The 24,575-nt window shown below is 35.4% G+C and overlaps 1 protein-coding gene across 1 annotated transcript in view; it reads right to left on the bottom strand.

Moving 5' to 3' along the window:
• Positions 1 to 24,342, bottom strand: part of LOC105286612 (neurotrimin) — a 123,439-nt gene extending 99,097 nt beyond the window's left edge. The window contains exon 1 of the mRNA XM_011351667.3: positions 24,216 to 24,342. Coding sequence (XP_011349969.1) covers positions 24,216 to 24,342 — 127 coding nt within the window. The remainder of the gene's footprint in view (positions 1 to 24,215) is intronic.
• Between the last annotated feature and the right edge of the window lie 233 nt (positions 24,343 to 24,575).

Genomic DNA, 24,575 nt, shown 5'->3' with positions numbered 1-24,575 from the left:
TTTATAGCTGCACGTAAATAATATTGTAATCGCAATAATTTTAACCCGACGCAATATATCGCGTAAATATCGCTACGAAAAATATTTTAAATATATCTGAAATATATTTGAAAGCAATGCTCTCGTAAAGCAAACCTTGCAAAACGACAAAGCGGTCAATTACATTTCGCTTATCGTATGATCGCAAACTTATCGCCTGAAGAAAAACGGTCGAGGCAAACTTCCTCGAGATAGTATCGCGGAAAAGGCACAAGTCCGGAATCACTTTCTTTGAGTATATCGATGAGAGCTATATGTATTGAAAGACGATAAAACTTCCTAACACGTGTACTATTGTCAGGATAGGAAATGGAAACTTTTGCAGTCATCGGAAAAGTGTGTCACAAATGCATACGAGATACTCATATGTCGCACATTGACAGACAGCTTGGTAGGGAACGAATAACAATCACTAATGAAAATTGTGTTTTCTTTTTCATAATTTCGCATTTCTAATCAATCGATTATAAAGGGCAAATGCTATTATTAATTGAAATATTATAAAGTAATTAATAGTATTAAAATTAGTTACGCATGAGCGTAATTTGTAATTCAATTTTGATGTGTTTCATAACTTAAAAAAAAGGAAATCAAGATGGAAAGCAAAATCGAATCTTTTATCTTTAATTCTATTTTCCTGCATGATTAATACGAGACGATTAATGCCGCATGGCAAGTATATATAAATAATAAAGGGCAAACAAATTGCACAGATCACTTTTTATTAGCATGTGCGTGAAATGTAAAACTTAAATGACAATTGTACTAGTGCGCTCAATGGAGATAGGTATAGTATCACGGAATATATCTACGAAACAGAGTGTAAGGACGAAAGGAAATAAAATACGAGAGCTGCCAACTTTGTACGATGAATTGTACGCGAATTCGCCGCTGGGAGGGTAAATTTACTATGGCACGGTTGAAAAGTAGATTGGAGGGTGATACACACGTTATACCATAATCGTGAATCAGTCACGTATGATTCATATAACATAACAAGCCAATATCCGGCACTTGTTTGCAGACGGATCAGAATCATTTGTTGTGCAATATATCCTACATTATATTTCGACAATGAAAAGGGAAAATAGACGAAGATAATTCATATATTTAACAAAGACAATTTTACGTATATTTAATATATTATCTAAAAAACAATTATTGATTATGAGAGGCGAGATAGTATGGCGTAAAACATATTAATATTGTCCCTATTATTGTTATATGTACAATACAAATTTTTAAGAAAATTTTTAAAAGGAGATAGCATAGGAGTGTACATACACAATAAACGATAGCATTTAGCGTATTGTTATATTTGCCTAATCAAATAAAACTAGTATAGCAATTCACCAAATCGAAGTAGTAATAGCAAATAATGAACGCAAATAGGAAACGACTCCTTCGGCTATAGTTGGCTTTGTTACTTACAATTAGAGTAAACGTACTACAATAACGTTATCGACAGCGTTAGTTCGTCGAGAAATTCGATTTACCAGTGGCCAGGATGGTCATGGTATATCATGTTATTGAACTAATGCTTTAGGATCACAATGTAGCAGCTGCTGCGTAACGTATGCATCAAAATGCATACCAATTATCTCTAAATCTAGTGAATTTTGCCTCTCAATTACATACACATATCAATTACATTTAACTCAATTACATATAAAGCATATTACATATGAAAAAATAATTACAATTATGTTTTTTAAATTGTGATTTGCGTATTATTTTGCTCTGTTTAGCACCTTAATATTATACGTTTTATTTATATACTTAATAGAAACTATATAGCACTTTAAAATTGAAATAAAAACAAATTGATTATTAACTAACAAGTTTAAGTTGGCATGATGCTTACGGTTTTCGCTGAGAGATATTTTTAACGACAAAATCAGTCGAATTGACGAATCTGTAATGCGATCGCAGTATGACGACCGATAAATCGATGCCTGGCGTCGTGACAGATTACGGTTCGAACGTACCGCGCATTGTAGGTTTGATTTAATTACTGTTGAATGATCACTGGACCTTGCTTCGTCGAATTTCGGCCAATACCACCTGCCTCTACGCGTAGACACGCGAGTGCAATTTCTCTCAGTTTTATTTCTATTTTTACGATCGAGCTGCTGATCGAAATATATATATATACATACATACATATGTACATCGGTAATTCACGACATTGTTTAGCTCCACCTAAACGATGATGCTTTCGCGTCAAAGTTCGGCAGTCACTCCAGTATCCCCTTAAATGTGTTTTTATTCAGACGTCATCGTGTCAGGAAGAAACAAAAGGTATAAAGATCAAAGAGAATCAACAATGTAATTTGACGAGGGCATTGTAATACGTTGTAGTGTGGTGCATCTCCAGTTTTGTTTAATTTCACGGTATTGTTAGTGAATTATTTCTAGATGGCGGCATTGTTCGACGAATATTGATGAATGTGTCAAAAAACTTTTTGACTATCGCAAGCAACTTGTTTTCTTTCTGTTTACTGCATGACCTGTGATTTCAAACAGGCATTCTTTCCACTGAAAAATATATCATATCCACCTTTACACACGTACAAGTGATAGAATGTATGCACTGTAACTTAAAAACAACATAGAGCAGCGTGCTTTTGTCGTTATAACAATGCCAAACATCTTAGCCGCATCCGCGATGCCAAAATGAATTTATTTAAGAAAATGTGCTTCGCGGTAGCGTGTTGCTCCATTTTCTTCTGAAGATACGGAGTTTCGTGTGCAAAGGATGGAGACATAAAAATGCGCATCGGATGAAAGAAGCAAAATACATCTATGTGTACGGAAATTCTTTTTCGAGACTTTCTTTGAGCGTCGACAGTCGCTCGGAATAAAGTCGACGGTGCAACTTGCAGCTTGGCCTGTAACATTATATTTCTATATAGAAAGAAAGAGACAAAAACTTCTTGTAAGAGATTCTTTTTTTAAATAATCAAAAGGTAAACGCGAGTAAGAAGTTTCAGCAGCATATTTTCAATATAAAAGATTTACGATGAGAGCAGGCGATCATCTGTGTAGAAAATGCTTACAAATTAAAAAGAAAATAAGAATATTTTATTTATTATAAAAATAGAAAAGTAAGAGTCCTAGAAAGAAGAATTCAAAAGTTTCCTGTTAAGAAAGAATACATTTTTACTTACTAAAAATGAAAGAAAAAATAATAATTAATGCAACTATAAACTACGTAGACACATGTTTCTGTTAAACGGTATTACTGGTACCTCGTAACATAAAGTTTCATGAACCGAGAAGATCTATAGCTTAGCGACGGAATTAACGTTCCATAATTGCTACATTCATTTTATTAATCGTCGCTATATCTCGAATCCTCATAAAGAACCATAAAAGAAGTAGATGCCACCGTAATTCTTTTGGGATTTTTCTTCGGTTATCATTGGATCGTCAAAGAATACGATTCCACGATGCAGACGAGCATACTGCCATAATAAAATTGCCGACACACACTATTTCGATATTTACAGTATTGCGACCATAAAACTAAGTACAATGTTCGTTCGTCTATAACAAACGAGCTGTCTTGAAGAACAATACAAATTATCCAACAACCATGGCCTTCCGTATCATTACCTCGAAATTGGCTTGTTTTATCTCCTAAATACGCCTTTAGAATGGCTCGTAGATAGAGCGCCACGATTCAGAATCCAACTGTCCGACCAGAATTCAACTTTACGCGAAGCACAAACTATATAGTGTAATTTAATGATACAATCGTCTGAATCAAAATTTTAAATTAGCGGCTCAGTTTGTTCCACAAACTCAGGCATGCGTTCAACTCAAAACTCGTACATACTTCACCTTTGTAAATTATAAATATAAAAATTCATATTTTTATCATAATTTATTCTCCTTAAACAAATAAAAGCTTTATGGTTGACCTGACTGGCAACTTTATTGATATATATAATATGTATATTCACACAAAACGTTTATTCTCCTTAATTTTTCCTCTTGAAGAAATTATATTTTCTGATAAAATTATATCTTATTAAAGTTTTATATCTCTAGTCCATAGAAAGGACACTATTTCCGAAGATCTTCGAATGCCCTTCAGAGACTGTCACAGTCGAGAACAAGCTTACATTGGTAAAATTTCAAATCCGTTTTATTCCTCCTTTGCCCTATTTCTACTAGTATGTATGCTCTTCTAACTTTTTCTACAATTGCATTCTTTACTCACATAGTTTTTTTAGTATCAGATTAATAATTTCGCGACAGTTTTATGTTTTCTATGATGTTACTTAGCTTAAGTACCTCAAATAGAGACTCGAAATATTACTAGTTGTTTCAATTATATGTCTTACTACTATGATTTAATCTACTTATCAAATATATACGATAATGTATATACATTAGCTTAACGTTAGTAATCAGCAAATGAGACGAAATGAATATGTCGATTTACGTATATCTAACTGTCCGTGAATTTACGGAGCGTGTTGTTTCGTAAAGTCGAGTTTCTCATTAATCTCCGAACTTGCGTTCCATCAACGGGTCGTACAGAAGAAAGTAGAATATCTCAAAGTATTCGTAAGAAATTCCAAGTCGAGCTGCATCGCAGATACTGTCGCTCGCGCCCATTAAATTTCTAAAGCTGGACTCGCATTTCCCACCCCGCCTCGTCCAGCGCTACTTATCTGCCTCCAGGCTACTGCCGTGACTACTGGCTGGTCATCTTGCACGAGGCAATCCGAAGAAGTAACGAGAAGGACTCGGGATAAAAGTCGCTTGTACTTCGATCGGCGTAGAAATCTCTTTCGCGTCTCTGGCGCCGGGCGTTCGTTGAGATAAGAGCATAAGACTTTGATAATCCACCTGGAAAAGGAGCTGCAGATATATACGGGCGCAACAACACGAACGCTCGCAGAGTCGGCCCTAATACTCCAGGAAGTCTGTCATCTCGCGTTGCCTGGAATCAGTCTGATTCCATTCAAAAATATGCGTCACAATATGTTCCACGTGTATTACCCCTTTGCCCCGCTGCTGCTAAATAGCGCGGCCAGCTCTTTTAAACTCACGCGAAGGTTCTGCAGCCGGCAAAAGTGTATGATAATTTGTATTGTTTTAGCGCACGGTTCCTTCGTGCTCCGCGTTTCCTCTCTGGTCGCTGATGAAGATTTACAATGGTATTTTATTTCGTTTCTTTTTTTTTCCTCCGTTCTCGAGATTCTTTTCCCAGTTGGACATCTAGGTTAATCCCCTGATGGATTGCATTGTATTGCGCTGCTGGAAAAACGCTAAGACTGCTAATGGCATATTAATAGTCAAGTCATCTTATGAATGATTAAAATACGTCGCGTGTAGCGTAAAGAAAAAGAATGTGAAACTAAAATCCGCCATGTAAAAATCAATTTGTAAAATTTTTCTAGCACGTGTGAGCAAGGCAATACTATCTGGAGTTAGCTAACTTTTCCGGATGGAATAGTCCTTCAAGAATGTCGCTCTCTGTTCTGGCTCGAGCTCGATCTCTCAGCCGCCAACAGCCCTCGACATTACGAACTTCCTTGATTCAAGCCTTTTTCCTTGCTCCTCGCGCGTCTCTCCATTTCTTTCGAACGATTAAAGCCGAATGTCGACAATTCTCTTCCGAGAAAAATATGTTTGGAGGAAAGGCATCTTAAGCCCCGATCGACAGTGTCGCGTCTTGCCAACAAATACATCGAAAGAATGTAGTCGTTACCGTCTCCTTCGTTTTTCATCATGATGATGTCAAACGTTTATAGCAATGTTCGCTGTTTATTCGAGCGTATAGGTCTAAATCTTAAACTGACGCGCAGAAGAGCACTGTTGTTTGCAGCGATTGGGCATGTATTGGTTTATCGATCTGGAACAACGTGTGGAAACTGACCGTAATAACACTTTTGAGAATCTTTGCAGTGACGATTTGCCGACGAAGTAAATTTGTCAATCTATAATATATCTTTGAGAAAAAAGATCATGACATTAAAAAAATAACTTCTTGTTCCCGCAATATTAACAAGATGAATATATGTACGTACCTATAAATAAATAATAAAATTATAACGAGATTCTAAAACTTAATTGAAATTTATCTTTGTCTCATTCGCAATGTAAACTCCATTTACGTCGGCTGAAAAACGGAAAACGGAAAAGTAATTTGATATTTATTTCGCGAAAAACATTTGTGCGTATTAGAATAAATGAATTTGAGAATTCTCGAAAGTTTCTTCATTTGGCAAACCAATAGATGTTTGTTGGGAATTTTTAAAGCAGCTATAAAACGTTGTGTACCTAAGACTATTTATAAATGTCGAGGGTACCGCATCGATCTCGTGGTTAGACACTTAATTTTTCGCCTTTCACCCTTTCTTTAGACAGACTTGATCGATTATTTTAAGATATTTACAAGTAGAATATATATTTGCTTTATTATCTTTTAGTTCAGATCGTTTACATGTTTTACTTAAATTATTAGTAGAATTAAATTAAAAGATTATATAAGCACAAATTTTAAAACAGCTAGAAAAATAAATTGCAAAATTAATTAAATTGAAATAATACGAAGAAAAGTGAATGATAGCGAAGCAATCGAGAATCTTCGCACATCCCAAATTATATTACTGCTAGGTTCGTAAATTCTTACAATCACCATACGTAAACCGCTCCCGTTTCTTGAACGTTATTCGTATTGCGTGTGTATCGTCGAATGTTTTATGTGCAACAAACCGTGAATGTTTCCCCAAACGTCTTCGTTTAGGGAGGTATATGTCGGCGATAAATCGACAAGCGTCCGGTTTTTCTAGTAAGAAGGAAGGAGCACGTCGGGAATTTCAACGGACATGCTCGAACGAGCGGAGACCGCGTTTACCCGACATACAGTCTAGAGAAAGAATGTAAGACAGTTTGTTCGTTGTATCCTTCACCGAAAACTCTCGATATCGATATTCGCCAACTAATACGGCATATACGATCTCTCATTAAAGGTTTTACAAAATCCACTATTCATATAGAATTATTTCGAGTAATCACATGATTTCAATGAAGTCATGTTAATCTAGTTGTAATGTATAATTTAAATGATAAATTATTATCTTGTGATTGATTGTTTCAATAGATGCACATTACTTCCGAAAAATTAGATTTTTCACTATATATCGATTGTCATGCTAGATGTCTATTGCTAGATTTAAACTAGATTAAAAGTTAGATTTAATTTAAATTGGAGAGTTATATGTAAGTTAAGTAAGCTGAATGCTTAGGTCCAACTTTGACTTTAGTTCTTCGCTTCGCTTTAAATTAACTTGAAGTAGCTTAGATGTCAGATGTAAAAGAACGACTGATATAAAAGCTTAACTTCTTAGAAAATATTCCGTTTTCTTTGAGCAAGACTTGTTGATAAATTTTCTTCCAATTTATCGTGATGCAAATTTCCGCGAGGTGCTAAAGACGAGAAGTTAAATTGTTTGATTCGGTTAAATAATTTCACGGAATGCGGAAAAAGTTGGAAACACGTTTTCGCGGGTGTTATACTCGAATAGATGCATCACGAGAATTTCATAATCGACTGCATAACTTCAAAGTTGCATCGGCTCGTTTCAACGTAAAAGTTGAAATCTTGCAATTCCTATAACGCACAGACCGACTCTGTGTAAGAGCTAGTGTAAAACTCTCGCTTTTGTTACTTCACATCACTTTGTCTTCCACTTTTACCTTTTACGTTCGTTTAATAGTCCAGGTAATCTCACAGAAATTACGAAATGATATACCTATTACAAGCAAATATAATAGATATCTTGTTTAAAAGTAATTTACAAATATCTGGTTTACAAACGATGAGAAATCCTTTTTATGGATAAAACGCTTTTAATCAAATGACAGGCATCGAAATAGAGCATTCAATGATTATATAAACGACATTATAACTTATCATTTTTGCAATTTTTATGTCGTGTAACGTTTCTTCGTATCGATTCGCAACCCATTATTCGACACGAAGTGCTTAGCGAGTTGTTTGAAAAGTATTGTATTGCTGAAGTGGTAGTCGTTATAAATACTTCAACCTGTTATTTTCAACGATTGTTATAAGCTGTTTCGAGAGGCATTTATACGCAACACGCGTATTAGTTCATTTTAATCCGGAACAAGTTAGTCTCACGTATTGAGAGCACGCACGGAATGGTTATTGCACAACAGCAGAAATTGCATGAAGCACAAGTGAGAAGTACATTGAGACAGGATTATGATCTCTCCGTCTTCGAAAATTCTTACAGAGTAATTGCGTTGTTACGCATACTGCTGTTACTATGACTACAATAATGGAACATTAGTAAGTAAGAAAAGTTTAAGTAAGAATATTCGATTGTTATGTAATATGCATAAGAAACCGAAATATTATATTCCTAATCTTAACGTTCTTAGGTATTCGCATTATACTTGGCAGTATACGTAAGTAAGAAAACTCTAAGATTGTGTAAGATCACAATGTTTTATCGTAACTCTAGTAGAATCGACATTTCGGAGTCTCCAACTATCATTGGTACGTGTCCATGCTATTTTTCTGTTTCACTTTTCTCCGTTGACCTTTTTACTCGATTTCTATTCGAGTTTCTCTCGCGCGCGTTTTCGCCTACTTCTATTAGAACGTCCTACGAACCATCGATGCGATCCTTTCGAGTTTTCCTCTTTGAAACTTCTTTATACGTTTTCTTGCTCGAAAGTTCTTGACTCTCCGCCGATCTCAGCCGCTTTCTCGGATGCCTCCGTTCGCGATGTTACGACGCTCCTACATCGTTCTTATCTTCAATGCTGTTATTTCGAGATTCTAACTACGGACCAAGGGCCTACCTCTCAATACCCTTAAACCTGGTAAAATCGAATCGTTCAACACGTAATTTTCGCGTAACAAGTTTTCTTAATTTGTTTTCTTTACACTATCTTTATGTTGTTTTCTGATTAAATAAGAGATTGAACAATGTATGTGTATTTATTATATAAATTCCTTTTCATCATTCATTTATGATGTTTCATATCGATTAGCGATATTTATTTTTTACCATGTATTTTTTAACGTAAACTAATTACGATCGAACAATTTATTGAATTAAATGGTATCAAAATAGAATAAAATTAACCAAATATGAACCACTAAACAAATAAGTTTCAAAAGATAATTATTAGAAACGTTGTCAAAGATATGTATATCGTAAGACCTCCATGTGACAAGGAGCAATAAAGATGTGACGAGGTAAAAGTTTTAATGCAGGATATTAAAAGATATAATCGTACAAATCCGGCAAAGTTTAGTTGGGAAGAAATGGAATTCTGCCAAGTTTAATGCTTTGACCTTTGCGCCGCCTATACCGCATAATTTTGCCCCGGGATGCTGAAATGCCACATGCAACTGCAACCGCGCTACAATTTATTTTCTTTACGTTTTATTTTTTCTTGCACACTGTCCGAGAAATTTCTTTCCAGACTTGGTCATGACAGCGACCACTCTCCGTTCTCTTACAGTTCTCGCACCCCACAGATCGGATTACCTGCTTTCGAAGTAATTAGAAGTTCGTCAGTTTCTTGTCAGACCATAATTAAAATCAGTCGGCGGCTTGAATTAAAATAATGAATAATTATTCGAAATTAGTTTTCGTATTCCTCTTTCCTTTCTCTTTCTCTCTGCTTGGAAATGTATGGCTGTGTAGCCGCCGTGTTTACGGAAAGTTCGCTGTTCTCGCAGCACGCTCAACCGCAGTGCATCACACGCAAATCGCGTATTTCTGTATTCCATCTGGAAATGCGGTCGCAATAATAACATGTCATACATGATAAAGATGCGAGCCTAATGAATTATTCAGCCGGCATACAAGATGTCGATTGAATTTTTACATTACAGAATAAGGGATTAATAAGCCTCTCGTAGGGTATTTTATTATGATAACTCATTATGCGCTTTTGAACGCGGGAAATAAAGGCGGGCCGGGAAGAGCCTTTGGGGAACAGTTCGGTTCAGTTTCTGCATCCCTTGTCGCATCTATTATAAAAGAATAACGCGGTTATAATGCAACAGGTCGCAAGACTCGTACGATCTGCCACCAGGGGATCGAGTAACATGCAAGACGCGCAGACTTTACAATAAGATGTATTTTTATTCAAAAAGGTGCATACAGAAAAGTTGGATTGTACGTGTAGACTCTTTGTTGTATTATACTAGTATTATACTTTGTTGTACTATACTATTTCAACGAAAAGCGGTACACAGTTCAGTATATCTTACGTTGTACTCGACGTAGCTTAGAGATGTGTTTCACTCGCGAGTCGCTAGATTTATCTTATCCGTGAAATGTTTAGGCACGTTATAAAATCGTTCGTGCTGCTCATTCACATCCATGGAATCTCTTGTCTATCCGCTGCGCGTAACGCAGCGTGACATGGAAAACCACCGATTCGACCGTATCCAATTAAATCAGTTTTACAGGGGGCAAATCGGATCCATTACTAATGAACAGGACGCATAGCCGATGTAGTACATTTCGCAATTTCACTCGCGGTAATCGCTCGTGCAAAGCTGGCCCGTCACATGACGCGGACACGTCGACACGACGTTATATACCTGTTGCAAACTTTACACCCGATACCAACCAAACGACGAAGCATTGAAAGCATTGAATCCAACGAGGAAAACGCTCAACCGTTTAGTTTAGCGTTACGTGAAGAACGTGTCAAGAATGTTATGCAATGTCGTGCCAAGATGTCGGGCCAGACATTAGACTCGAAAACGACTGAATAAAACAACGAGAGGAAATGGGTTTATCCGCATTTTATTTGCCGGACAAATACATGCGCGACTCGTCTTGTTTTGATAATTGTAGATATCCGCGCTGTATTTCGGCGTTAGAACGTAACGAACGCACGCGAGCTGGAGCACGGAACTTTACGCCAAGTAATGGAATCTAATTTAATAAACGTTCGTGCCCGCACGGAGATAACGTCATAAGAAAAATGTCTTTTCCACCCCACGTTAGTTTGTATCTATTTGCTACCTTTCCCGCGCGCTTCCGTTCGCACAAATATTATAAGGATGGCCGAGCATTTCTATTTATCTTGTAGCAATAAACACGTTTCTCTAAGAGACGATCCCATTACTTTCGATATGCTTGATCTGTTGCATTGCAATAGCACGCGAGAATAGCCATATCACTCAAGTAGTCGATAGTCAAATTCGTTACAGATTGAAAACGATAAACTATCCGGATTCACTTATAGTAATCCGATTACGTGCGACAGAGTGTCGGACATACTCGTTAAGTTTAATACAACTGGCTGAATGTAGATTGTCCAGATTCTAGCGAAATCTGAACTAATCCTTAAACCAGTGTGCAACGCCGATGTCGTGTCTCGTTGCGAGGCGATGTATGCAGTGCCTGGTTGTCGTCGCGAGAGAGCTCAAAATCTAATTAGGCTGTCTACGGCTCGATGAGTCGTGCGATAACTCGCAGGTAGAAGATAACTCCAACGGCCTGTTCCTTGGAGCACCGACGCGCACAACGTCGATCGATTGGCGAAATTCAATTACAAAACTTGTTGCCAATTGGGAGCACAATAATTCATTAAATACGCACTCCTCTATCACTCTAATATCAAAGATTATATCCTTCACAGAGGCGGATCTCACGGTCTTTTGCGAAAACTACGGAACGATCTACTCTGATCGCTGAAACGTGCTCATTAAGAAACTGATTAGTACACAGAAAGGATATTTCAATGGCATTTAAATAAAATTTAATTCAGAAAAATTTACGAACAGTCAAGTATTCTTTTGTGAGCTATAATTGTAATTGTAAAAGAAAAGAATGCGAGAGGAGTCTCTTGCAACATATTATAAATATTGAAATAATTTCTTGCTTAATGATATAATGATACAAATTTCTTATTGCAACGCAATTGTGCTAGCGACTAAATGACAAATTTAATATTATTTATACGTTAATCATTTCTGCATAAATAATGATTAATGAAATGCATTACATAACAGACTTAATTATTCTAAGTAATTGTCCATTTTATATTTGTTCTCGAAAAGTATTATTACTTAAATTTAATCGAGTTAAAAGTGGAGTATTCTAATACATTTCACTTTGTTAGATAAAATATTATTTATTTTAGAACGTTCCATATTATATTGATGGAATATCCAAAAGAAAACTTGAACTATAAAACTTGTCAAGTGACTGTAATAAAGTATTAGTTTGCAAAATTGAAAAATATAAATACATACTATTTGTTTTGATCATTTTTGCAACAGTTCATACATAGATACTACATACTCTACTTATTGATTGTATGTATTTCAAAATTAATATGTATATTTTTCTCACATACATCAAATTGGTATTTCCATAAAGCTTAAATAAAATGCCTGTAATACAGCGCTGAAAACTTGATTATGTTTACAATCCATTTAATTATATAGTATACCTTTGTTCGGCAGCGTTTATGTTACGTTACTTTAGTGGTATCTGAATTATGAAATCGTGAATGTATGGGATACGTGTATCCAATAATTACTTTAATTGAATATATTCTTATTAAAATTAAAAGACAAATTTCGAACCGCATGAAAGCAAGGTGAAAGTAAAACATTAATAATCATGTAAAAACGAAATAGAGCATCGAATTTAATTACCATATCTAATTTTAATATTTATGCATAAACATAATTGTGCACTGGAAATTACATACGCATGAAATATAAAAGCGGGAAAGAGAAAATGCACTTTAATCAAATTTATTAATTTACTTAGCAATCATGTGTAATAATTTATGGAAATTTTAAAGAATGTTGACACATGAACAAAATTAGCTTAATTACTTCCTTAAAAGTTATTTTTGCACTTTTGACAGACTAATAAAAATACAAAAAAACATCACTGTAAACAACTGTTGTGCAAATATGTATGGTTTTACTTAAATTCCCGTGTAACATTAACATATATCTTATTTTTAGACCTTAGCACGCTTTAAATTGCTGGAAATGTTAGCGGTAAAACGATTTTAAAAAAATGCACGTACTCGTGTAACGAACTGTGAATTTCGTAAACTCACAATGCGATTTAATAAATCGTTCGGTTGTCTTTAGCGAAAACAATTTTTATAACAGCTCGAGCAACGTGCGTATATGTGTGTCCAGTTGACACGCGTATACCTATAGGTAGACGATCGTTAACATGCATGTAAACTTACGCGTTACACCTACTGGATCACGTACGTACGGAATCCAGATTGTGCACGGGACTGTATCGTAAAAGCCAACGCTAACTGAGAAGAGAGAGATGTGCAATTAGCGTTATTAAGCACACTCAATGTCGCTCTCGTTTCTCCATTTCTCGTCGCTTGCCTTGTTCGCGAACGAGCGCTCCTTCGCATCTTCGCATTTTGTTTTCCATTTCTCGCTCGAGGCCCGCCATGCTATGATATAATGTCGCGTTTCATTTCCTCTTTTGAATATGCAAGCAACATCGAGTAAACAATTTTCTCTGCTTCGGCACGCAATTCATCATCTGCGCAAATCAACAGCGATGCGTAATGTTCGATACACATTGATCACTTTCAACAACAATCGCTTAAAACAAATTACGAATGGTATCATGGATATATGTGTTAAGGTTCAAGCACAGTCACAGAGAGAGCAATGTATTACGTGACACGATGATATGTTTACACGAGAAGCACATGATTTGACTCGTCACTAATTTGTTAGGTAAAACGGAATGTCCCGATAATCGATTTGGCCAAGTATCGTCGAGGCAAAATATGACGGTATCGAGTATGGTGCCTATTCAGATGCATCAACCTCTCCTTTGATGAATGAAACCTATAAATGATAAAACAAATCAAATCGGAATAACGCTGTGATGTTCCATAAGCTGTAAAAAGAAATATTGTTCTTAGTAACGAGATCAGAAATATAAATTAAAAATAGTAGCAGCAATATAAACGAGATTTCGAGAATATCCGGATAATCGGATTAGTCAATGGATTTATATCACTGTCAGCATCGCGTCCTGGGCAAACTTTGCTGAAAAAACACTAATGTCCAATCTGACAAACCTGACATTAAATCGACATTACAAATGGACCGACAGATCAGGCGAGAGGATTATGGAGACACGTTTAAAGCCGTACAAGACGTACGAAAGTATCAGATCTTACTTGCTGCAGATACACCAGGAGGCAGACATCGAATCATTTACTTTGTTCGAAGAATTGTTTTTATAATCCTTTTAATAAAAGACGTAAGTTTTTCTATGAATTCATATTGAATTGGTGAACGTGTTGTACTGTCGCAACGACATTAAAAATCTCGACCTTAGGAATTAAACGCGCGTACGCGTGCTTGTTTGCTGACCCGGTTCCTTGTGCCGCGGCAATTCCGCACCAACGTAGTATTTGCATTTGACAGCGTGCTGAAGAGCCGCCACGAGGTCGGTTCAAACTTAATCCAGGTCGGACTCTGAGAGGATTATTACGAAAATGTTTCAATTGCGGCGTTGGTCAGCATAACGAGATCTATAATGTTTATACATTGCGGATGAAATTAATTTTATGTATCAACAATTTGCTCGCTTCTTTTCTCGCTTGATAAAAAACAGCATTTGATCTCTGGAATTCATCAAAACGCTTGTTGTATTTACAAGCAGCCGTGTATGTCACTTAAAATGCAACATTTTATGTGTATCAAGTGTATCGAGTGCGGAAAACTGAGCGGAAAACTTCCTTTAAATTTCAGAACTCGCTTGAGTTCCTACAGTTCAGAAATGTTCAGAGCACATGCATCATAATCAGAGATTTGCTTTATGTAATACGCTTTTCAATATTAATAGTATGGCTTACTGGCATGGCTTTGGGGAGCGAATATCGCCTATATGTAACGTGACATCGGTAATTAACATAAACACGAACCAATCTCCACGGACTTCGTCGAGCGGAGAAGGCTACTTCGAGTTTCAAACATGAGCGAAGAACAGTTATGCATGAGATGTAAAGGTCCTGTTTGAGTTTACCATTTACGTACACAACACAAGACCAATAACGTTGTTTATACATCGAGCTGTACGAAATGTACATCCGTTAGAGACCGTCTAGGACATAGATGAAAACTGACGCAGGCTACATTCTGCAGATTGGCAATTACTTTCAACAAGCAGACATCTTTGCTCTTGAGTACTACTTAATCATATTACAAGACATGTAAAACTATCGCAATCCAATTCACACGTTGTTTGTAGGCCATTCTAATAAAAATACTATATCTGTGTATTACGTATCACTATATAATTACGAAATTTCTATTTCTGTTTCTACATGTTGATCAAACAGGAACTTAGTTATTTACATGTTGTATCAATAAAATTTGGAGAGACCTATTCTAGAAAACAAGTATCATGAGGCTTATCTCAATTGCAGGAAATGTTAGAGAATTGGAAACGTACAGCAGTTACATGCCATCTCAATTACGCCATAGGGCTTGTTAGAAAACGGACAGTAGTTACGGACAGTGTTGATCCAACGTGCAACATGGAAAATCTGTAATAGTTAGCAGCAAGCTATAGGCACCGTAACGTTTTCGAAACATTTGACAGTTCAATGAAATGTGCAATTGATCTATCGAAACATTGTATCGCAATCTCAGTTATTTATATGATTAATGTCGAGTAAATAAATGGCTTAAATTAATTTGTCATGAAACATGTGACATTTAGTCGTGTGCGCATGGCATCTTCTTTGTACGCGATCTTTTTGATTATTCAACAAATTTATAATAATAAATTGATATGATTGCATTGGTGGAAATTGGAAATTGTTTATAATTGTTTATAACGTTTTACATATATAAATGCATTAAAATAGATAAACTTGAGATATACTACATAACTACGCCAATGATATCTCAATGTGTATTAATGATTTAGATCTTGTTTTATATTTTTTAAATAAGAATAATCTGTTTTTATTTAAACTCCATCCGTATAACATTTTCATCTTATTATTATTATTATAACACGAATTCAATTCAGAATTTTATACAATATTCTTCGCTTTCACTTCTATAAACAATTACGAAACTTTGCGGACATAGTGAAGACAAATTTATCTCATAGACTAGGACCGGTATTCATAGTCGGATCTTATATTTAAGACCGTCTTAAATTCATCTGCAAATGCTGTATGGATAATTTCATTAGCTATGGAGTATCTGAAGATACACTTAAGACAGTCTTAAATATAAGATCCGACTATGAATACCGGCCTAGATTGATATCAATCTAGGAACATAAAATCTGTATGAGAAGTTAATGACATTCGTAAGACAAAGTTAAGAACTTAGATTGATGCATTTTTAAAAAGAAGTCTGCGAACTCGTTTGCGACCGTTAACGATATTCTTACAACCACGTATATGGAAGAAAGTGGCAGGAAAAAACTGCATCGTTCCCACTGGGAGGAATTTGATCACGCGTGAAACTGATTTTTGTACAACCTCAGGCAATTCACTTGTATGCATACCATTCAAATGTGCTGTCATATTTTGCGAACTTGGAAATTTTCACTTATTGTATATTATTGATTCACAATGGACCTGTAGTTTTATTAAAAATTTGATCCGATTCGTAATATTTATAAATGTTCCTAGCAGAATATTTTCTGAGGAAAGGAAACATTCTTTATGTCTCTATAAAAGATATTGATAGTTTGTTGAACTCTTACGATATTAAGAGAGTTCCTGTTTTGATGAAACTTCACATTGATATTTCAGCATTAAAACAATAGCATATCACCTATGATACCTATGATGATAACAGTATTATGAGTGAAATATTTAGAAAATGATATAGAATATTCCATCATGGCTTCACACGCAATTAATCTTTCTGCTACTCTTATTCACTTCTCTCGGACGTATTTCCAAAATTACGTCTGTTCTTTTCACAGGATGAGAGATCAACGAGATATGTGTCTGACCAAACCCACGCGAGACATGGGTCGACGAAATAACAGAGGTCTTGTACTCTCGCAAACTTCCATAATTATTTTCTTCTTACGTCGGAAGATCTCTAATTACAGGTGAAAAGGTTTATTTCACTAGTCAGTTTAATTCTTCTTACATTAAAAAATATATTATGTTATTAACAAGAGAATTTGGATTATTACATGGATAAAAAATACCATTGGTGCCATAATGTAATTTCATTTTAAGTAAAGATTTACAAAAAAAATCTCGAAGTATCGCAAACAATCACGCGAATAATTAATTTACACAGGTAAACGCGCGTACAGTTGGCGCGCTCAGGTGTGGTACAACACAAAGTGCTAAAGGCGACAGCTGACTGTTGCTCCTCTTGTTAATATCAATATAAAGATTGATATTTCTTTTTGATATTTCTGCATACGCATTGTGCAATAATAACATTTTCTTTTTATTAATATTATTGGAAGTAGATTTTTTTTATTTTTACGTGATACATAAAGCGCAAACTGTCAGGAAATATTTCTTTCAGAAATCTGGTATTTATTTAATTATATTATATTAATTATATTATTACCTGACAGCTTGCGCTTGCGCACTGATTCGTTAACTATAAATGCTTATAATTCAAAAAGTAGTATAGCCTCGACATTTTAGTATTAGAATTTTCGTCTCAAAATGGTCTCAGGAATCTACCCTTAAGCGTTGATGCGAGCTTTACGGGACACCCTGTATATATATAATACTATATATGTATGAAATACTCTATCATAAAGTTAATGCAATTATTATAAATATTTATATAAATAAATAATATAATACTATACACTGAATACTGTCATGTACTAAATTGTAGATGTGATTAATTATATTCGTAATTGTGTGGACTATCACCGTTAAAACATCTTTACGGGCTGGAATACTGTGTAATTTGCGAATAGTACATAAACTTTAATATTCCACAAACAAAGTACTTGTGCAACTGTGGTATGATAATATTAAACTGATGACAACCAAATTATTTAGCTGGCAGTTACTCCTCGCGTGGCACAAACCCATTTGCTGTGCAATGGTGGATAGCATCAAAAGCATGCATGGAGAATGAATCGGGGCATCGGCTTGATTCGACTATGTAGTTTCGCGAGATTAGTTTTGTTCTGTCGTGCCATACTGTCAATCGCAGGCTCGTTAATCCATTATGCTTCCTTAATACTTCGCAATAAACGATAATCACAAGTCGTAATTCGCTAAATTTGAATTTCATTTGTCGCGAGTTTGCCTCGTCACGTCACGCAGACACGATTGACGACATCGTATATCATTTTTCATAATGCACGAATATTTTTCACGATACTTTATCGATGAAACAAGATTTTATTATCACTTAATCTAAAATCTGCTTGCGGAAGCTCGTGGAGTGCGACGAACGAAAGTGCCAGATATAAATGGACATAAAATCGTCGTAACGAAATAACGAAGTACATAGTCGTATAATAATCTAAGCGGGTATACATATATTAAGAAAGTTTACAAAAAATTTAATACAGAAAGTTTCTTCTTTCAAAAGTCTGTTTATAATCTCTGGATTTGCATTGTAGTGATTTCTTTTTTTACCTCTTGAATATTGCGCAGTTCATTTTGACCTCACGAATCAATTAAAGATTTTATCTGAAAAGAGATAAGTAAGCTTTCTTTTGGCGTCGAGATATTTCAGAGGTATGTTGTACAACTTTTACAGTTGAACAATCTTTCTTGCAGAAAACTCTCGTATACCGTAGGGATCCATAAATACATTATCCCTCTATAAAAGTTAAATAAGTAAAAGTTAAATTAACTCTAAATCCACGTTCCACACAAACTTGACTCAAATCTCACACCTTAGAAGATATTTCGTCACCTGCACAGACCGTAAATAATGCAGTGTACATTTAATAAAATTATCATGACATTTTGATCATTTTATTATGGAAGTTTATAGCACAAAGATGCATTTGCATTTAGATGACAACAGTGTCAACATAAATTAATATTGCCTGAATAGAAAATAGCAATTAAATTAACAAAAGTAAAAATATATATCTTTATTAAAAATTTAATACATCGTGAGTGAAACGTAATGATAACAAAGGCATTAAATTTTATTTGTTTCTTCTTTTATTTTACATAAAGCAATAAATTAAAAGTAATAGCATTTTGCTACATCTAATATAACTTTTAATATTATAAGAATAATAAAACGACTATAATAATATGAATAACTATAATAATAGGACAATAATGTCGTCATAGATTTTGAGTGAAATGATACTTCTTTTTATCATCATAAAATGTTGCTTAACCAATCTCACCTTGTAATAGATATGTCTTGTTCGCGAAATTCAAACCAACTCTGAATATCTTCCGCATCGATCAGACAGCAAATCAATTTCGCGAAGCTCCCACTTCAGCAGTACGATATTTGCGCAAATAAGCACGACCTGGGCGCTACGTAAATAAGTTCGATTTATTTGAATCGAGAAGAACTGACAGGCCGGTAGAGAATTACGTCACACCGTGGCTTTAAGAAATTTAGTGGATGTTTCGCGTTGAGTGCATACCCTCGTTACCCGGTTGCCCCCCGTTTCTACGCTACTGGTGCGAGTTATATACAGTCCGTGCATACATCACACGCATGCTTTTGTTGCACGTGGCCAAAGAAAATGCAGGCTGATTTACAGCCGGCATTTACTTTGAGAGCATTCCCTTCTTACTGAAGATAAATCGACAGGAGCCGCGCATTTACTTCTCCTGTCTTTTCTTCCATACCCTAAGATTTACACTTGAAGATGCTTAAATCTGCTAACGCACGGGAAGCTATCTCCGCAGCCGGAGATCTCTACATCTGTTTCACTTCACGGTACGCGCCGGGATTTCGCTTCCTTATTTTCTGTAAACGGATTTATCTGCTCAATTTATTCAACTTCACTCTTTACGAGATGAAATATCAAAATTATTGCGCTTTCGATCAATGAGATGTCATCGATTACGATTAATGGAAATAAAACGTAAACTTTCGCAGACGACAGTAATTTATTTCTCCGCATTTGCTTTTATCACAGTGAGTAAGACATGCACAACAGTGCATGTTGCTCATTATAAAAGTACGTTACAAATAAATAAATCATACTTCTCTCCAAGACGAACAAGCTACTACAAGCGTAAGCCCCGTCTCGAGAATCTGCTACTCCGTTAGATTATCGTCTCGCCGCAAGATTCAGTGCCTTCTCCCTCACGAGCTTATTTCCATTTACATTCACTACTTCCATCCTTGAAACCCTGCTCTTACAACTGGCCGAGTACGGCCATAACCTGTGCTTCAAACATCCTTTTACTTGGATATCCCGTGCTTGAAATTTTTTTATTACGTCCACAAGAAAGCAGTAAGATAGCGAGCTCGCTATGCGGTCGCGTGCACCTTGATGATTTAATGCAAGAATTATGACCGACTGACCACAATTAGTGAGCGACTGTCAAAAATTTATTTTGAAAAGCGTACATCCTCATTATTAAAAATGCCACTTTCAATCTTTTGTCAATAAATAAAGGTTTGTCAATAAAATTCACACGTTTTGATAAATTGATGTCGAACTATCGCACGTAAAAGAATGATGTTTAATAAATTTCACAATGATATTTAATCGATGAAAACTTTCTCAAAGTAAGTAGAACAAGAACATTGCTAAATTATCAGAAGTGTTTGCATCGCATGAATTTTGCATCATTCATGAATGTGTATTGAAGGTATAGTCATACTCGCATTGTTAGATAAGGAAACCTTTGAAAAAATGAGTAAAGCGCGAAATTGATTTTAACCCAGTTTATAAATCCTATTAAAAAGTATAGCGGCATCTCTGTAAAACTGAAACTTTTTAAATGTCCCGCGATGAAACTAGTATTCAGTGATCAAATTCAATGACCTATTTTCATAATATAGACAGATAATACATTCTTTATAATGCTCTTTTCTTGAGATGAAAACAAATAATATTGTTCGAACGTTATTCTGTGCAGATTAAATTTTATCCGATGGATAAATTTTATACTATAAGTCGGTAGTGATCCGTGAGCGTGAGCGTCCGGATATACTGTAAGAATTATAACAAAACTTAATTGACTAATATATAACTTTATTTTTTAAAATATAGTGCTATTATAAAGCAGTTTTCTATAATATCAAGATCTTTCGTAATATTTTTATGTAAAATACGATATTCCTAAGAAATGACAAATATATTTTTATATATACGTGATATCAGGAATTACACATCTCAGCATTCATCTCATAATTGCACTATTCAATTAAACTGTGCATCTAAATTTACTGATTATATAAATCAACAAACTTATAAAAATTATATAGAAGGACCGAAATTAATTTTGATGCATTAAATCATTAAAATTTTTCCCAAAAGGCAAATATTATATTCTCTTTTTATAATAGGCATCTAAAACGCAGGTAGTTCGTGCATCACGTCAAACAACAATGATTCTGTTCGATTTGTATAGAACATTGCTATACAGCCGACTAGAAGCATGAAACAAGAGAACCTTTCACAGATCAATAGTAGTTATAACTTCGTAACTTTTTCGAAAACCTGTCATGTATTGTATCGCTCATGTTCGAAACAACCAGGTTTAGACGATCTTCAAAAATAGCTCGAACAATGATTTTGACTTTTTAAATATATTAGATCAATGACTTCAAGCAGGATTCTTTTATGAAAACGCATTCAACTTGAAATTTCTTCGTATACACAAAATCACATGAAACTTAAGATAACAATCATGCATTGTTTTATGTGTAATAATGTACAAAGAGTATGTAATTAATCTCAAGAGGGATAAAACCTCCATCTCAGGAATCTCATATTTATTCCACACCTACAAAATCGAATATCACGATGTAATCTTCCGTAATCTTATTAAATCAATGATGCTTAACTTGCATTTGACAATTGCGTATAACCAATTTTCATAATAGTATAGAACATATTTTGTATTATAGAGTTGTGACATACAGATATTAATTCAAGTAAGAGCAAAACATATGTATACATATAGTATGTACATATATGCTGTGCAAATGTGCTGTATAAAATATGAGAGATAGAGTACAATAAACTTAAAACATCTAAAACATCTTTGAGCTCTGTCGTTATGTAAAGTTAACTTTACGTTTGTTCCTAAAAATTCTACATACGTATAATACTTTAAATTACAAAAATATCTATGGATTGAGATATTTTACGATAAATATTTATACAATAAATGCGCAGGAAGTAATATCTTGAAAAAACATGATTTTTTATTTGTTTAAGTTGGAACATTGGTATTAACAGGTACGCAATGAAAATTTTCGAATATTTTTGTATCTCCATCAAAATTTATTAAATTCTACTATTATTAAATTCAACTATTAATAAAGCGATATTTCGCCAATACTAAATTGGTTTATGCAGTCATATGACCTTCTACGGCAAACCGCAATCAGCTCAAGGGCTTCATATTCCTCTATATATAAAGTACAACCTAATTATGACAAGTATATCACGTAATTACAACAAAATCATTGATGCGAAAATAGTTGCAAATATTGAAATCCTAATTTTATTTGATATCTGTATACATAATATCTCCTACTAATTCTCCTAGCTAGACGGTCTCCTAGTTAATTGTTTGTTGCTCGCAAGAGTAATCAAAAGCAGGCAGATTAACGAGTAGAACAATATTTCGCTAATGCATGTGTGCACTGAACGATTCTATTAATAACATGCATAAGATGTGCCGTAGTACATATTCTCAAGAAATAAATAATTATGTGAGAAATTAAAGCATAGTAGATAATTAAAAAATGTTTAAGAACTGTCAAATTTTCAATAGCTTTATTAAACGGTATCATTTGATATTCGCAATTACCGATTACGATTAATTATCATATTTACAAGTAACTTTGCAAATTTGCCTGAGGTGTCTAATACTAGGTAGTATTTCGTGCAGTAATTAGAAACATTTTATGGCTGCGATAATTATATTACAGTAACAGCAACATCAGCATATATCAAAAGATTAATCAAGAATGATAAATTTGCATTTTTATATTTTTCCGAATGTAACTTATTATAAAAAGATCACTTAAATAAAACTATCTTGTAATTCTCATTATAATGTCGCAAAATAGTCTGCGAAATTTTGATCAATGTTATTTCAATGTATTTGCAATTATACTTTTAGTGCAATCACTTTGGGCAAAACATCTTAATTTTCACTTAAAACTTGAACTTTAAATAATATATAATAAACTATTAGATACTTATTTTGATTATCAAAACGAAAAGAAATTGGTTATACAACATATGCATAAAAATCACATCGATTTCCGGAATTAATTTTTATATTTAAAAGTTTAAAGAATTGGCTTACGAGATCAACTAGCATTAAACAGATATTAAAATCAGGGAATAAAACCTGAATAAATTAATCTATATGAAGACAAAATAGATTTAAAAGTTTGTAAAACTTTTCTTCTCGGGATAACGAGCAAGAGATATGAGCGAAGTGGTGAATTTGCCTAATACTTCCATGTCTCCCTTATACTTCCTAGTGATCCTCGACGACTTCATGCCGCGCCAAGCCGCAGAAACTATTGCATACATGTCGCGAATTACTCCCCCGCGCGACCGACCAATTCTCGCGCACGAGAGCCACACTCTCAGGTAAGAGGCATGCACCACAAATCCGCGCGACGTGGAATACCATCACTAGCCAAGCTCGTACCCTACACGGCGGAAACAAGGGGGAACAACCCCGTGCGTTCGCGACGGCGGCGACGGCGGCGACGGCGGCGACGGCTGTGGCGGCACCGAAACTCGTTAAATTTCCCGCACACGCGAAACAGAAGCGCGCGTGTGGCTAACAAAATTTCTACTCCGAGGGTGGTCGCAGTTCGCATAGGATTCAATTAGCACCACGGCGGTAAATTTAGCACTCACGGACGGGGGTGGAAGCTTCGTCGCGGTGAAGCACGGGATGAATCTTGACGACAAGCAAACCGATAGTTAGATCGGCCGATTGAGATGTGTGTCTCGCGCATCGACCTTGCTCTCACTCACCGGATGTGACGGGATTGTCGGTCCAAGCACTTCCCGCGATCATGGACAGCAGCACGACGCCGGTCAACAGCCGAAGTCGGTCTCGCGCGGTTCCCGGGACACGTTGGACACGTTGCTCACTGATCATCGCGGTACCAGATGGACGAGAGGGTGCGCGACCGGCATCCCGACTGAGGGTCGTACCGAGAGCGTGTTTCTCTGCCTCCTGTATCATCCCCTCTCTTTTCCCGCCACGCGCAGACGCCTCCACGTCGAGCTTTCGCGACTCTTGAGCCACCCCCTTACGCTATCCCACCTAAATTCTGTCTTAATCCCACTCACTTATCTCTTATCAATAGGTGACGATTAATTATCTCTACC

The sequence above is a fragment of the Ooceraea biroi genome, chromosome 14 (assembly GCF_003672135.1).
Source record: "Ooceraea biroi isolate clonal line C1 chromosome 14, Obir_v5.4, whole genome shotgun sequence".
NCBI lineage: Eukaryota > Metazoa > Arthropoda > Insecta > Hymenoptera > Formicidae > Ooceraea > Ooceraea biroi.
Note: the sequence above shows the minus strand (reverse complement) of the source record. Positions and strands in the feature narration are given on the sequence as shown.